The sequence below is a fragment of the Dermacentor variabilis genome, unplaced genomic scaffold (genome assembly GCF_050947875.1).
Source record: "Dermacentor variabilis isolate Ectoservices unplaced genomic scaffold, ASM5094787v1 scaffold_13, whole genome shotgun sequence".
NCBI classification, from domain to species: domain Eukaryota; kingdom Metazoa; phylum Arthropoda; class Arachnida; order Ixodida; family Ixodidae; genus Dermacentor; species Dermacentor variabilis.
In genome coordinates this window covers 31,363,655-31,378,489 of record NW_027460291.1, presented here as the reverse complement: position 1 = coordinate 31,378,489, position 14,835 = coordinate 31,363,655, and the positions used below count along the sequence as shown (strand labels likewise).

The 14,835-nt window shown below is 45.2% G+C and overlaps 1 protein-coding gene across 6 annotated transcripts in view; it reads right to left on the bottom strand.

The window, feature by feature from the left end:
• The window catches only part of LOC142566591 (serine/threonine-protein phosphatase 2B catalytic subunit 2-like), a 145,981-nt gene that overhangs the window by 16,988 nt on the left and 114,158 nt on the right, over positions 1-14,835 (bottom strand). For 3 of the 6 annotated variants that reach the window (XM_075677429.1, XM_075677431.1, XM_075677433.1), the window contains one exon: positions 8,998-9,082. In XM_075677429.1, coding sequence (XP_075533544.1) covers positions 8,998-9,082 — 85 coding nt within the window. The remainder of the gene's footprint in view (positions 1-8,997; positions 9,083-14,835) is intronic. The other 3 variants (XM_075677430.1, XM_075677432.1, XM_075677434.1) reach the window with 1 other exon arrangement.

Genomic DNA, 14,835 nt, shown 5'->3' with positions numbered 1-14,835 from the left:
AGTTGAAGCTGCACTTTTTTCATTCATTTTCGGAGCTTTCCTCACTGTTGAGTTTTCCCGGCTGTTACGTTTTCTTTCCTTGGTCCGGTGAAAACCGTATAAATGGGGTTTCACTGTATTTGAGAGGCTTGTATAATACATAAATTTTTTTCTGCTTCAATGTACTACTATAGATGCACTTTGCAGAACTGCGATATCAGTTTTCATTGGTAAGAGCTGTAAACTCGACAGTTTTGATTTCTGAAAATTTGCAATTTTCAACAATTTTTATTTTAAAAAATGAATTGCCTAAATAGAAAATTTGCTACCAACAGTCACTAGATTTCAACTTTTGCTTTTAAATGCAACAAACCTCAAATTTGGTGCAGTGGTTGCCGAGAAAACCACTTCTCTCCCATGCATTTAGATAGGAGCCCCCGAGATGAAGCTTCCTCGTTACATGCCACTAAAAATTCTCAAATAAAAATTTGCTGTTCCCTCCCATACCGTCTGCTGTGTTATATTCTTTTGCATTCCCCACCTTGCCCAACCTTGCAATCCCTCGAGTCCACAGTATGAAATAAACAAGCAAACTAAGTAGCTAAAAACATTGTTATCGAGTGTGCATGCACAGCAAGTCGAGGACACAACAGAAGCACGGAAAGCGAGTCATGTGCAACTGTTGTGCCACCCCTCCCCACACTGAAGGAGGCAATAAAACAGTAAAAACATCACTGGAACCTTTGGTTGAAACTGAGCTTTGTTTCAGTGTAACGCTCAGGTCACATGGTATGTTTGTGTACTGAAAGATGAGAAGGCATGCGCGTTATTATTCCTTTCACTGCACAATGGTTCATTCTTGTGAAACAGCAGCTGGTACAAGCACAGGACGTCTTTTTGTTGACGTGCCTTACTTGTTAAGACTATTTTCTATAAGTGCATCAGCCCATGCCTGTCTGGGTCTTGTCATATGAGCACAGACTTTAGTAACCTTTCTTTGAAAGCGTTGAAGGGGTCCTGAACCACTTTTTATCAAAGAGGAGAAATGCATATGAAGTTAAAATAGGCTATTTCATAAATACTCTGCCACAAAAACTACTTCAATGCTTTCAGCAGAAGCAGAGTTATTGGTAATCAAACACCGCCTTAGTGATGCTTCTGCTCCTCCTTCAATGCCTTGCACTGTGAAGGCTACAGCGGAGCCGGGCATGCCGGTAACACTCCACCTTCTAAATGTCACCGTGGTGCACAGTTCAACTTTCATTTTGCATGTTAATGTGGATGGACGCCACTACTTCAGATTTTGGTGCCTACAACACATTAAACGTAAGCCAAATGCGCTTGTCCTCAGCGAGCCACAGTGCACTCGGACAGTAGACTCGTGGAGGCACCCTGCAGTGGCCGCGGTATCTACCCTACATAGCAGACCACAGCTACCAATAACAGCCGTGTATGGGAATCAGCTTTATTATGAAATAAAGCATCCAGAAGAGATGGAGGAGCAAGCTTCTGCAGAAAAAAAGAGCGTGCGAGAGAAAGGTGACTTCGCGCTCTGCTTGCGAGCTCCACGCACCGCGCAGGAAAGCAAAACTTGGCCGAGATGTTCACAGCACCGTATGCTACCCACGGACTATGTTATTTCACCAAGCCCAAGGGGTGGTTCAGAGCCCCGTAAGAAAGCTGCTCAAATTATGTATGTAACAAGAGAACCGAACTGGTAACTATGTGGTACTGCAAGACAAGCTGCCAATCATTCATTTAGCTTGTGACCATGTATACTAAGCAGTTTCATAGAGTATTTGTACAGTGCGACCTAACAGACCCGGTGGCAGACTGAGCATGACCTGGCACATCAACCAAAAGCTAAAGTGTGACCTGCTAACTAATGTCATCCTGACGAGCGTTAAAAGAAACCTACACAAGCTGCATTTGTCACAAACACAAAAGCCAAACTTAAAAAGGTGAACTGTCTGCTCTGAATAAACTTGAATGCAGGTGGCACTCTTTCCTGTCATTTTTTACTTCGCATAGTTTCTCTCCTTATTGTACTGCAATAACACATGGGCCAACTAACCCAGCGACAAGTAGGAGCATAAATTGGACAATGGCTGAAGACCTGTTCAGTTTACAAAGACCAAAACCTATTTTGGCATTAAGCAATTTTGACAATGCAGGCACCCTCAAAATCAAAACATCAAAGAAGCCACTGATTTGTGAATGTTCACCGTACAGAAATTGTCTACTACTTACTTAATTGGTAAACTGATAACTAAGCAGCAATGCCAAACAAAGTCAACCACATTTTTATGTGCAGATGTCATGCTTCAATATTTCACTGCTTCATGTACAGACATTATGGCACTTTCCACCACAAGCCAGCCTCCAAACTGAGAATTTGAAAAATTTACCTACAAATAAATTTCAGAGCAGTATTGAAGTAGCAGTTGACTTCTTAAATAGCTAGAGATGAATGCAACTGTGCCACTTCAGAACTAACACCATTTAAACAAATTCCCTTTCTTTATAAAATCTAAAATCATGGTCAAAATGAATAGCATAGCTGTTAGGCTCAACTATTCGGGTGGCCGAGTGGATCATCCGTACAGCTCATTGCCACCACTGCATTTCTAACGCCACCACTGCTAACGCTCGCTTCCCCCCGATAACAACAGAACATGAAACTCCAGGGAGCATGCTAAGCTGGCGCCAGTGTGGAGGACGTTGAAGGTGAGGGAGTTATGAGGGAGCCGAGAGGGAGGGCAACGGGAGTACAGTTGCAAGGAAGGTCGGGAGGGAAGCAGATTTGTTTTTGCACCAACTTGATGGATGGCGCTAGGTTTTACTGCCACCTAAGACTGCCACCGAAGCAGCGGAGTTGCTGAGGCCGACTGAGCCTCCGTTGCTGCTTCCCTCTGCGTGCTCGCATGCTTTTTCCTTCATCTGCAGACAGATCAGTGCTGTGTTTACGTTCCTCATCCTGCATTCTTAATGAGATTCATGTCTTCTCAAGATGACGAAGTCGTTGCAGCTAATCATAACCATTTTGGTGTGCTCCCTTCTCTTGCGGCGTTACCGCATTCAATGACAACGAGAATGAGGTACAGTGTGTCGCCTTTGCATCCTTGTATTGAGGGTCTGTCTTGTTGTATAGAATCGGATATGGCGCACTGTCACCAACAACCTTTCCATTGGGACATCTCGGTTTAGCTTCATCATTGTAAAGAGAAAACAAGTGTGAACGAGACCAAACCAAGCGCACCAAAACAAGCACAGGCGAGAGTTTATACGAGAAGACGATAGTGCAAAACAAGTGGTCCAGCTAAACCAGACACAAGTACGAATAGATCGGTCTGGTGGGTCCGCATGTTGGTGCCAGCTGCTTCATGTCCGCGTCGCCGGCGAGCATCCAGAGAGGGGGAAAAAAGCGAGAAGTGAACTGCACCTGCACTCTTTCTACAACAACCCTCTCTTCCTCATCGAGTGTGGAAATGCGCCGCGGAAGCAGTGGTAGGTGCCCTGACAAAGTGCAAAGCCATGTTGCTTGAGAGGAAGCTGCAAATTTTGGAAGACTCAAAGTACCAGCTCGCACAGTCGACGATATCGACGATTCTGAAAATCGTGTTTGCCATGATCATGAAGGCTACAACCAGTGACTTTGCTGAAAACCGCGAGCGCCACAATCATGAAGGCTAGAACCAGTGACCATGCTGATCAACGGAAACGGCGCGCTTTGTGCGCCAGGGCGAGACCCTCATGTGTGAAACCAACACAAAAAAATATAATAAAATTAAATTATAATTATGGGGTTTTACATGCCAATATCACTTTGTAATTATGAGGCACGCCGTAGTGGAGGACTCTGGAAATTTTGACCACCTGGGGTTCTTTAACATGCTGGCGGCGATAAAATGGATCGTGCTTCGATGGAGGAGTTTCTGAGTGCAGATGGCGCTGCCTCGTTCTGCGAAGATTCTCCGACGAGAGTGACATTGGCCCGTCCTTGATACCGACCTCAATGTTCAAGCAAAGTACACTGTCGTCGATAGAGTTGCTCATTGATTTCATGCACAATTATAGCTGCCAGTGTCCGTGCATCCACTGAACACAATGCACACCGCAGTTGTGAATCTCTGAAACTTCTGCGAAAGCAAGTGCAGATTTCACACTATTTCAGTGTGCCTAACGCTTGATACACTCTTTAGAGGTAGAAACGTTTATATTTTTCACAGCCGTCACTATATAACGTCAAGTCTTTATCGTAAGTGGCAAATCTGGTTTCGAAGCTACGAAGGTACGTTCTGCAGCTTTTTCTTTTTTTTTTTCTTTATGGCTTTATGGCAGTCCAGGTATAGCGATGATCGGTTGTAACAATCAGATTTTTCGTTCTTCGTATCATAATAAGTGGACTGCACTGCATGTTCGAATTGACCGTAGCAAATGCTTGCGCATTTGGATTACCGGGCGTTTTCGCCCATCGTATACACATAACTTTGATGGGATCACGTCAGTTTGGATAAACCGGAAGTTCGAATTAAGAGTGTTTGAATTAACGAGATTCGACTGTACCAGGTTCATCTCGTGATAAAATCATCCTCGCACGCCGTATGTTGCATGTGCAAGTGAAAGCGTGCGACAGTGAGCCGAGGATGGCAGCTCAATCTCACGTGCACAAAGGAGAAAAGGGGAAGGGGAAAAACGCACCCTCTCCCGTCATGTGCATGGCACCTGGGAGCAGAGGGAGGGGGGTGTTGTACTTTGGTAGTGCGAGCTTTATCTTGAATGCAAGCTGCATTAGGGGCACAGTCTAGGTGGGCCGATGGCTTGTAGCTTAGCGTGCACTGTGTGCTTGTCGCTCAGTTTGTGATGAAGTGATAGGCAGCGCAAAAGTCACTTCATTCGCTGCTGTTGCAGCGATACCTCGCGCCAGTGTTTTCACAGCGAGCGTCTGCGGTCATCAAGTGTGATGTGTTCATGTTCATGTGTTCATGCAGCCGACGTGCATGTCGCAGCAATGCATGCACAGACAGCGTGGCATAATGTAAGCTGTCTTGCTGCAGGTTTAGTATTGGAGGTTGCGTAATCTCAAGTTTCAATGACTGGGAGTGTGATGCAGACAAGGCATGCGCTCCCCCCTGACCACACTTTTCTTGATAGCGTCGCTATCTGCTGTGGGACGGAGTGCTTGTGAAAGCTTGGCTGGCTTTGCTTAATTCGTACAGCCAATGTGAAGATATCGTCAATGTGGTAGGTATGAAACCGTATCATTTGTTGCCGACTCCCAGATTCATCAAAATGAATTGTTTTCACATACAAATTTGCTTTTTTCGATTGCCAAATAATAAATAATATTCTGCAGCTCCTTTCCATGGAAGAAAAATCGATTGGCGACTATATAATTGCACAAAAGATTGAATTTTAATTTTAAAAAATTCGATATAACGAAGCAAATTGCTGGTTTTACCCACTTCGTTACACAAAGGGTTAAGTGTACTATGTTCCATCACAAACCATGCTCCAGAAAGGTGTTCTTTGCCGTAGCACTTCCATTTTCACTGGCACTGCCCGAAGTAACTGCAATTATTTCACATTTGAAGAAACTCATTTCACAGGGCTTCGCCTCTCAAAGCTGGTCTACATTTGCATTTATGGCTAGCACTAGAAGATTGCTTTCAACACAAAGAATACCAGATGTGACACCGTTGCACACGAGTTATTTTCCCAACAAAATTTTTAACTATGCGAGGAAGACATGACATCAACAGAAACAGAGACACACGCAAAGCCCAGACTTCCAACTGGCTTTATTTCATGAAGGCAGGGAATTTATAAGGTTCAAGAAAATAGAAAAACAAGCAACAATCGCAATGTAATTGTGCACGAGGCAGCGACGAAAAATAGCAAGGCCACGTGTGCATTAAGAGCTTGGGAAAGTCCCAATGTGCACATCTAAGAATTCTATTTCTTTCCTTGATAAAGAAGGAGAGCTGGCGCACTTGTCACCCCTTTTAGCGATGTGGAATGCCTCAATGACTTCTTTCTCTTTGATCTTGCCTTTGAAAAGAACTTAGTATCTTTAGACTCTCCCGTGTTTTTAAATGCATGCATGGCCTTGCTATTTTTCCACTGCCTTGTGCACAACTTAATCGTGATTGTTCCTTGTTATTCTATTTTGTTGAACCTTGTAAATTCTCTGCCATGACAAAATAAAGCCAGTTGGAAGTTTGTGCTTTGTGTATGCATCTATGTTTCTGTTCTTGTCTCGTCTTTCTCGCACAGTTTAAAATTTTGCTGAATCTGAGCTGACTGGCCTAACAACATGACTTACTTTCCCAGCTATAAACCAAAGTGGTGAATAAGGGAAGCCCTAACCAGGAGCCAACATTTCTACAGAAGGACTTGCCTTCGTCAGGGCACTCAACAAAGACGAGTCCACTGATCGAAACTACAGCTCGGGACCAAGCCTTTCCTTATTCACCAACTGTCAACCAACTCAAGTCTCCGTTTCCCAAAGAACCCTTTTGCCTTGTTTGGGTTTCATGGCTACGGTGCTTTACAATAGCCCAGGCACCTAGTCGTCATCATCATCATCAGCCTGGTTACGCCCACTGCAGGGCAAAGGTCTCTCCTATACTTCAACTACCCCGGTCATGTACTAATTGGGGCCATGTTGTCCCTGCAAACTTCTTAATCTCATCCGCCCACCTAACTTTCTGCCACCCCCAGCTACACTTCCCTTGCCTTGGAATCCAGTCCATAACCCTTAATGACCTTTGGTTATCTTCCCTCCTCATTACATGTCCTGCCCATGCCCAATTTCTTTTTCTTGATTTCAACTAAGATGTCATTAACTCGCGTTTGTTCCCTCACCCAATCTGCTCTTTTCTTATCCCTTAACGTTACACCCATCATTCTTCTTTCCATAGCTCGCTGCGTCGTCCTCAATTGAAGTACAGTAAAACCTCGTTAAACCGTACCCGCTTAAACAGTAGTTTCGGTTTAAAAGTAGTAATGTCAATTCCCCGACTCTGCGACCATTGATCATAATGTATTTTGTATCCGCATAAACCGTACCAGCTTATTGCATACGCATCGGTTAAAACTTAGCGTTTCCACTTTTTGTCGCGCATACATGGCGTTATATCGTCTCTATCGGGCGGCCCGGCAGAACAACAAGCCTCAGAGATCGGTACAACGGCCTCCAAGCGCCCTGTGCGTTTGCACGTGAAGCCACATCAACATCAACATCATTTCGACGCAGTGTCAGAGAGCGTTGTGGCGTCATGCAAGCAAGGACTCGCGTCATGCCGAAGCTCGGATAAAAAAGACGCCGGGTGCTCAGCATAGAAGAAAAGTTAGACATTGTCCGTGCTATCGAACGTGACACGAAGAAGTCAGCGCTGGTCCGTGACATGAATCTGCTGTTGACTACAGTGTGTGGCATTTGGAATGTGAAGAAGTTGCTCGGCAGCGCTGCTGCAACCTCGAAGAGATGTCGGCTATGAGGTTCGACTTTTTGCCATCGTTGCCTCTGCCGTTGCCGAAGTGTCGACTAGCGACAGTGATAAGGACAACACGGAAAGCGACAGCACGGGCGATTCAGGCCCGACAGTGGCAGAAGCTGCACGTTACGTCAGCCTCATGAATGCAATCGTCGCGACGAGAACAGGGGCGCGATAACGTAACTATTCCAAACGAAAAGTATTCCTAACTCCGGCACCCGGCAATGAAAAAGGCGCCCCGGGACTTCTGCAGCACTACTGCACGTGTGCACGGAGAATATGTAATGCCAACTAGGAATCTGCCGTGCGAGTGTTTGCCGAGAAGAGGGGGCTAGCTGAAAAGCTGGCACGCAGCTTTAGTAAGTTTGAGGCCGCTGTCGACGTCGTGCTAGGCCGCCGCGGCATCAAACAAAAATAACACTTGTCGCGTGACGTGAATAAATACTGCATGTTTTTTCCCCTTTCATCGCACTCTCTCCGAGTTCCATTTTCGACAGGTAAGTGGGTGATCTCATGCTATTTCGGTTAAACAGTACTACCGTTTAGTGCGTACTTTTTCCGAGCTCCGGCCAACTACGGTTTAACGAGGTTTCACTGTAGAACCCTTTTCGTAAGTTCTGCCCCGTAGGTGAGTAAGACACAGCTATTAAACACCTTTCTCTTGATGGATAATGGCAACCTGCTGTTCACGATCTGAGAATGCCTGCCAAATGCACCCCAGCCCATTCTTATTCTTCTGATTATTTCCGTCTCATGATCCGGATCCGCGGTCACTACCTGCCCTAAGTAGATGTAATCCCTTACCACTTCCAGTGCCTCGCTACCTATTGTAAATTGCTGTTCTCTTCCGAGACTGTTAAATATTACATTAGTTTTCTGCAGACTAATTTTTGTGCGCACCCAGTCAAGTGGTCACCAAAACTGGAACCACAATGTGTGTGCGTGAATGTGCGAGTGTATGTGCGAGAACATGCAATAACTAGGTATTGCATGTGCCGATGACAAAACAAAGCTGCACTCTTATCAAAGAAGTAAATACATAGCTTAAAAAATACAAGGAGAAGAAACAATGCACACAATGGGTGCAAGCATCCCCCAGCCCAACACTCGGCTTTCTTTAGGGGTGAGAAGGAACCCATGCCATACAAATCTCATCGGAACTTGTAGGCACAACAAAACCCCGTCAAAGAGGGATCTTGGCTGCTACACTCATGGCAGCAATTTGCCATGTGGCATCCCAAAGCCCTTGTTAGGTGGGGATGCCCTCGGGTTGGGGAGAAACAGCCCTACACTTGAGAGTCGAGGATAAACATCCTACACTGGGCTTAGTGCCCGTCCTGTGAACTGTGCATCTTGCCCTCGTCATTTTTACACTATATTTACTTCATTATGAACAGAGTAGTCCAATACAATGTTTCACTGACTCATATCTCAAGCTTGCCCCACAGTGTGTCGCTCTTTTCTGTGTGCTTCCGAGCGCTGGTCTACCAGAATTTGAGATTTACCCCATGAAACTTACCTCAGCACAGAGAAGACGCGGGCCATCTTGCCAATAGCTCGGATTTTATTTCTAATAACTTCTTTTCGAGCGCTCGCTGCACCACCTATGAAAGAGGGCAGATAACCAAGAAAGGACATACATCAGAACATGACAACGGCTGCAGCATCTCTCTACACAAAGGGATCCCATGCCTCCTACAACACCAAACATACTACGCCTTTGGAGGAACAAGCCCTGCGAGCCTGCAACCACAGCAAGCAACTCGCAGCTAGTAACACTGAAGCATTCGCACCCCGAAGACAGGAACAAGGCTACAAGACAAAGATTTTGATGACTTTACTGTCTGTGTACACAGAAAAAAAATAGAAATAGAAACACAAGTCCAATTTGTGTACTGGCTGTAGTGTCGCTGCATCACAGTGCAGTTTCCCCTGCTTGAACTTTATTATTTGTTGGCCTCAAATATGCAATGCTAACATCTTTAGCTGTGAAGGGAACCATGGTGGAGATCTCCAGATCAACTAATGGGGATGTTAAAAAATTTATTTCTAGGACTTTATGTGCCAAAAACATGACATGTTTACAAGCCACACTATACTAGAGGACTGGATTAATTTTGACTGTCTTGAGTTCTTTAACATGCATCCAATGATTGGTGCAAAAGTACTTTTGCATTTCAACCCCATCTAAACTACTGGGGCTGTTCAACGCGCACATATTTTTGTACACAGGCATCTATAAGTTCAACTTTTGTAAGAATGCAGCAAATAACACGGTGAATCAAGCTTTCGACCTTGTTATCAGGATGACAAGGTTGTAGCCACAGCAGTGGGATCAAGGTCAAGACTATATGTGCACCACTAGCATGAAGCAATTGCAGAACTTCAGGTAAAAAGTGCACAATGAAACCTGAACAAAAGTAAGGGAATAAAAAACCGACACAAGTGCAGTGTTTCTGCGACTTTCTTGTGTCCACATTTCATTGTAGATTTTAGCTGAAGAAACCAACGGCCCGATACAATGTTTTATGATATCATTATGTTTTTGAGTTGCAGTCATTCAGTATCTCAAAGCCCTAGGTGCTGAAGTGTGCTGTAGCCAAGGTTTATTTCCATGAAATAGCACAGGGGAGTGGCAGTATCGTCTAACATGTGGTGCTTGCCCCACAGCTTGTTCCTCACAAAGGCACAGCTAGGCAATGGGCAGGCATCAGAAAAGTGGCAATGCACTTATTTGCACGATACAAGGTTCAGGAACCCCTGTATATCAGGTAGCCTCCCCGAAGAAATTAGAACCATTAAATGACTTTACTGAAGTTTTTCAGCTGAATAGGAGTGCCAGCACCGAGCTAGCAGGTACAGATTCATCCTAACCAGACATTAGCTAGACGATCTCTTTACACTTGCACAGCTACAATGCAAGAATAACATTTCTGGCTACTTCCATGGTGCACATGATTTTCAAATCTAAATGTTCAGCCAAGCTTCACGTAAAGTATTGTTGATGCCCCACTTTCTTTAATGATGCAAAGGCGACAGCAGCAAAGAAACTGAGCTATAATGAAACTTCTGTCATGGTATGTACTCAGGGTATGTATGTCAGGGTATCAGGGTATGTACAGCAAAGCATTGGCTGAATGTTGTACTTATTGCATAAGCTGTGCACCAACACAGAGCAGGCATGAGGCATGCCTTTCTCTCACGCACATCAGCGAGAATTCAAAGCTGACCAAACAAGCGGATTGCCACCCCTCACAGGCTTTTTGACAGCTGTCTCATGCCCACTGGCTAATAACACACCACGGCCAAATGGGGAGGTCTCAATGACATCTTACTGCACACACATGTGCCTGCTCAGCGCGAGCACCAAAACCAACCAACGAGGACACACGCACTACTGCCAGACCACCAAGACAAGGACGAGACGGGACAGACACACAGCTAGACAAAACAAAATTGTGCACTTACGTGTCATGGTTATTTGGGGTTATCGCGCAATGGAGGGGGCAAAACATAAGATGAAAAGAAAAAACAAACAGAAAAACCAGTGTCAGAAATGAAAAAATGCACGCTTCGATCCACATGTTAAAATGAAGCTACGACCCGCTCACACACAAACAAAATTAGGGTTAAAAGAGAACTCAGGGCAAAAATCGCTCAGCCATAGCAAAAGCTTACTAAGGCACATACTTGCCCCCGCCTCAACACAACAGCTTATGTCAAAGTGCTGCGGAAAGCCACACGAATTAGCCCCCAAGAACAATGGCATGAATGGATGTGTGCCCACTGACTGTGCTAGGAATCCATAAGTTGCCAGAGCAAAGAAAGCAAGCTTAACTGTTCAACCAAATTTAGAGCACATTTCAAGCTCGAGAAGAAAATCCAATGAACTTGGGTAGCCCATCTAAAAAATGCAACACATTGTACGCAAGGAAGCATGATAGAAGGTGCCTTCTCATCCCTGCAGGCAGCCATTCTATTCATCAATAATATTCCTCAAGCAACAATGTGCAGCATTTTCAGAGGTTATGAAATTTATGAGCTTTGTCAATGCACTTTCTTAAGCGACAGGCACATTGGCAATGCAGTTCAAGTACAGCAATATCTGCTCCTCCTTTCTGAATGGTTAACAAGCCCTTACTGTATTAACCTTTGGTGCTAAAATGATTCAGTTTTGCAAGCATCTGTAATTAGATATCCATAATTTAAATTTTATGCCAAGGTCACACCTACCAAGCAGTTGCAGTGCCCACAGAGGTTCTTGCATTAACTCCCTTCTGCCAGAACACTCCACCTATGTGAACAGCCTTCCAAGCTAAAATACTAATGTGTGTTCTCTGCTTTCCCATTACGAAGGTACAAGTGTACACTACTAACACAGCAGCACATGGTTCACTGTCCCAATTTAGACTGGGCAAGTGGACCACAGTAACTGCAAATCTGGTTCAGTGCAAATTAAGGTCAAGGTTAGTAGCCACACTGCAGGAAGAGCAGCAAAGTGCAAAATCTTCTCTTTTCCCTCTTATTGAAAACACAAAGATCAGACAGTATTGGCTACAACAGCCTCCACTTTTACATCCGAGATTTTTTTATGAATGCTGCACGAAACAGGCACACACTCTACACCTGTGTTAAAATGCAACTTGTTAATTCCAGGCGACTTGTCTAAGGTACGAATTAATTCAGCATTTTTACGATTTCTATAGTTTGCAGCTTTATCCCATCAAAGCAGCTTATGCTTCGCTCATTGCCACCACTTCTGTTAACCTCGTAGGTCAGAGAAAAACACTGCATTAATATTCATGATTTATTGCTCTTAAGGTCACTGCAGAGACTTAGATCATTTACGAAGCCCTATTCTTGACTTGCTTTAAGTTTCAACAGAAATTAATGTCCACCCACATGGACACTGGGACACTAAAGTAGTACAGAAAAATTAAAGTTATAGGCAACAAACATGGTCGACCTCAATGCCGAGACACCGATCATAAAATGTGCAATGCAGCAGCCTGAAGTCTTTCTTTAGCAGCCAGATTTACGGAAATGTGCAGCGTTCTTAATTTCATCTTTTATAGGCAAATGTAGGAGTTCAGACGTTCGGGTATAGTACTTAGGAGTGCCTATATTTTTCATGCAGTAACTTTGAAACGTCATCTTTATTGGTATCTGTGTCTCGCTCTGTCAGTAAAGTTAGCAACCTGTCAGCTATGCGCAACTAGTTCAGTGATGGAAATTCATGCACGCACACCAAAATGAAATTCAGAGGCACTACTTGAGTCCCAATGTTCACCGTCGTGGACACTAGCATTTACTTGGCAGTAAAAAAAAAAAGACAGAGAGTTGCACTATCTATAAAAACTGTTCTCATTTGCCTCAGTTCTTTCAAGAACACTTTAGCTCATCTGCTACTCGTGCAAAGATTGTAATGCGGACATTCGCATAGGCATCTGTCATAAAACATGTTCACGCTCCAAGATGCCAGTTCGCAACGAAGTCAGCCCACTCAGTTGAGCCCTATATGGCCCAAACTCAGCTAGATGGTATCACTACAGACAACCAGTTGTTCCATAAAAAATTTGAACAAATATCCGAACAGGTCGATGCTGGGTCTCGCGAGGTTAAGACTCGGCAGCATATATTTGAGCTTTGCATGTGAATGCGACTTTCATGAACACCTCGCCCCACCTCACCAGCTTGCATGAACTATTCCTATCAACTGAACATCAATGTTACTGTGACACCTGTTTGACAATATATTACGTCAACTTAAGCACCATGCAACACAACTTTAATTCTAATCGTCAAGAAAAGTTGATCAAATATTAACTAGGCATTTTTTGCCACTAACAGTAGCCAAGATTACTTAAAATTTAGTACTCCAGCCCTTCCGTAGAAACAAAAACTGCACATTTAAGTGCCAGTGCACTAGCATACACGCACACCTTGCAGCAGCAACCACTGCCCCATGAAGCACACTTGCATCAACCTTGATTTGTCAGGCAGCAAGACAGCTGATCTGTCCACACCCACCGCAGTGAGAAGAGCTGCATTCACTTGCAGCACAGAGGTACGTTCCAATTCAAAGTTTTATGCACAAGACACTAACATCATGCATTAAAGAAAAAATAAGGAAACCAATCCCAGAGATCCTTGCTTGCCCAATATGCACAGACTCCTCTGCCGGACACGGTTATGAGCTTTCATTACTACAGCTGACTTCAATTCGACTTGGGTCAACTTGATCCACATCTTAACCACATCCCAAAAAGTATCCATGCATTAAAACTTCACCTCAATTCTAATGCTAGACAATCCAACTAATAAAGTTGGCTGCACTGTGCCAGAAGCAAGCACATAATTATGATGGCCATTATTGGCAGCAAAATGAGAATGCTGAAGAAATGCACTCTTTTAAGTATTGTGGGGATGCGCGACTTTCGTGCGTCCCCTGATATCTTGTTTTCCCGCATGGCTCCTGTCTTCTGCAGTGCAGCATCACCGCGTGGCCTGGCGCCCGCAGCGGTGCGCAGGGTTGAGGCGCAGGGTGGGTAAATAGCTTCTTCTATCTCTTTGATTCTGATGAAGTCGCGGCTCTGGGAGCCGGGTGGCCGTGGGCCACGGGTGCCGCTACGGGCTAACTGGTATTGCGGCCTGGCACCGGGTGCTCCGACACCGTCTGGGACGGTGGGCGCCGTCAACTCGGATGCTGTGTGCACCGAGCGGAGTAGGACCACCTCACAGAGCTGACGTCTCCTCGCGGCTGCCTGTTTTGCGCTCATTTTGGGTGTTGTTTTTGGATGCCGGTTGTTGTCAGGGTAGCGACGCTTTAGGCCTAAGGCTTTACGGAGCTGCCTGTCACACGTGGAGGGACACAAGCTGGTAGACCGTGGCGTTGAGGTGTTGCACTTTGCTTCCCTCATTCTAGTTAGCCTCGCACGAATTGAAATTACTCGTTCGAATCAAGGAATCGAGCTTCGTTCAAGTGAACTTAGCATCTGAGTAGCTGCCGGATCTTTCGTTAGCAGAGTTGAACAACGTACCAAGTGGGCGATGCGCATGCAGAATTTCTCTCCCTTACACTACTGTAGTGTTTGCCGAGTGTGTTAAGTGTACGCAGCGTCATTGGAGTCACCCCTGGTTTGCCATCACCTGCTGCCCCGGACTACGATCGAGCCACCGAGCAATGGTGCTGTGGCGAGTTCGGCGGCCACCTGTACCCAGCTCGCAACCCTCGGCGGCGGAGAAAAGAGCCGGCGATCACCGACAGCTACGGCGGCTCCTGCCAGCAGGGCGCGTCGGCGCGAGCGACGCTTGCTCGTACCGACTACTGCGTCGTCGTTTCTGGAGTCCTGGCCTG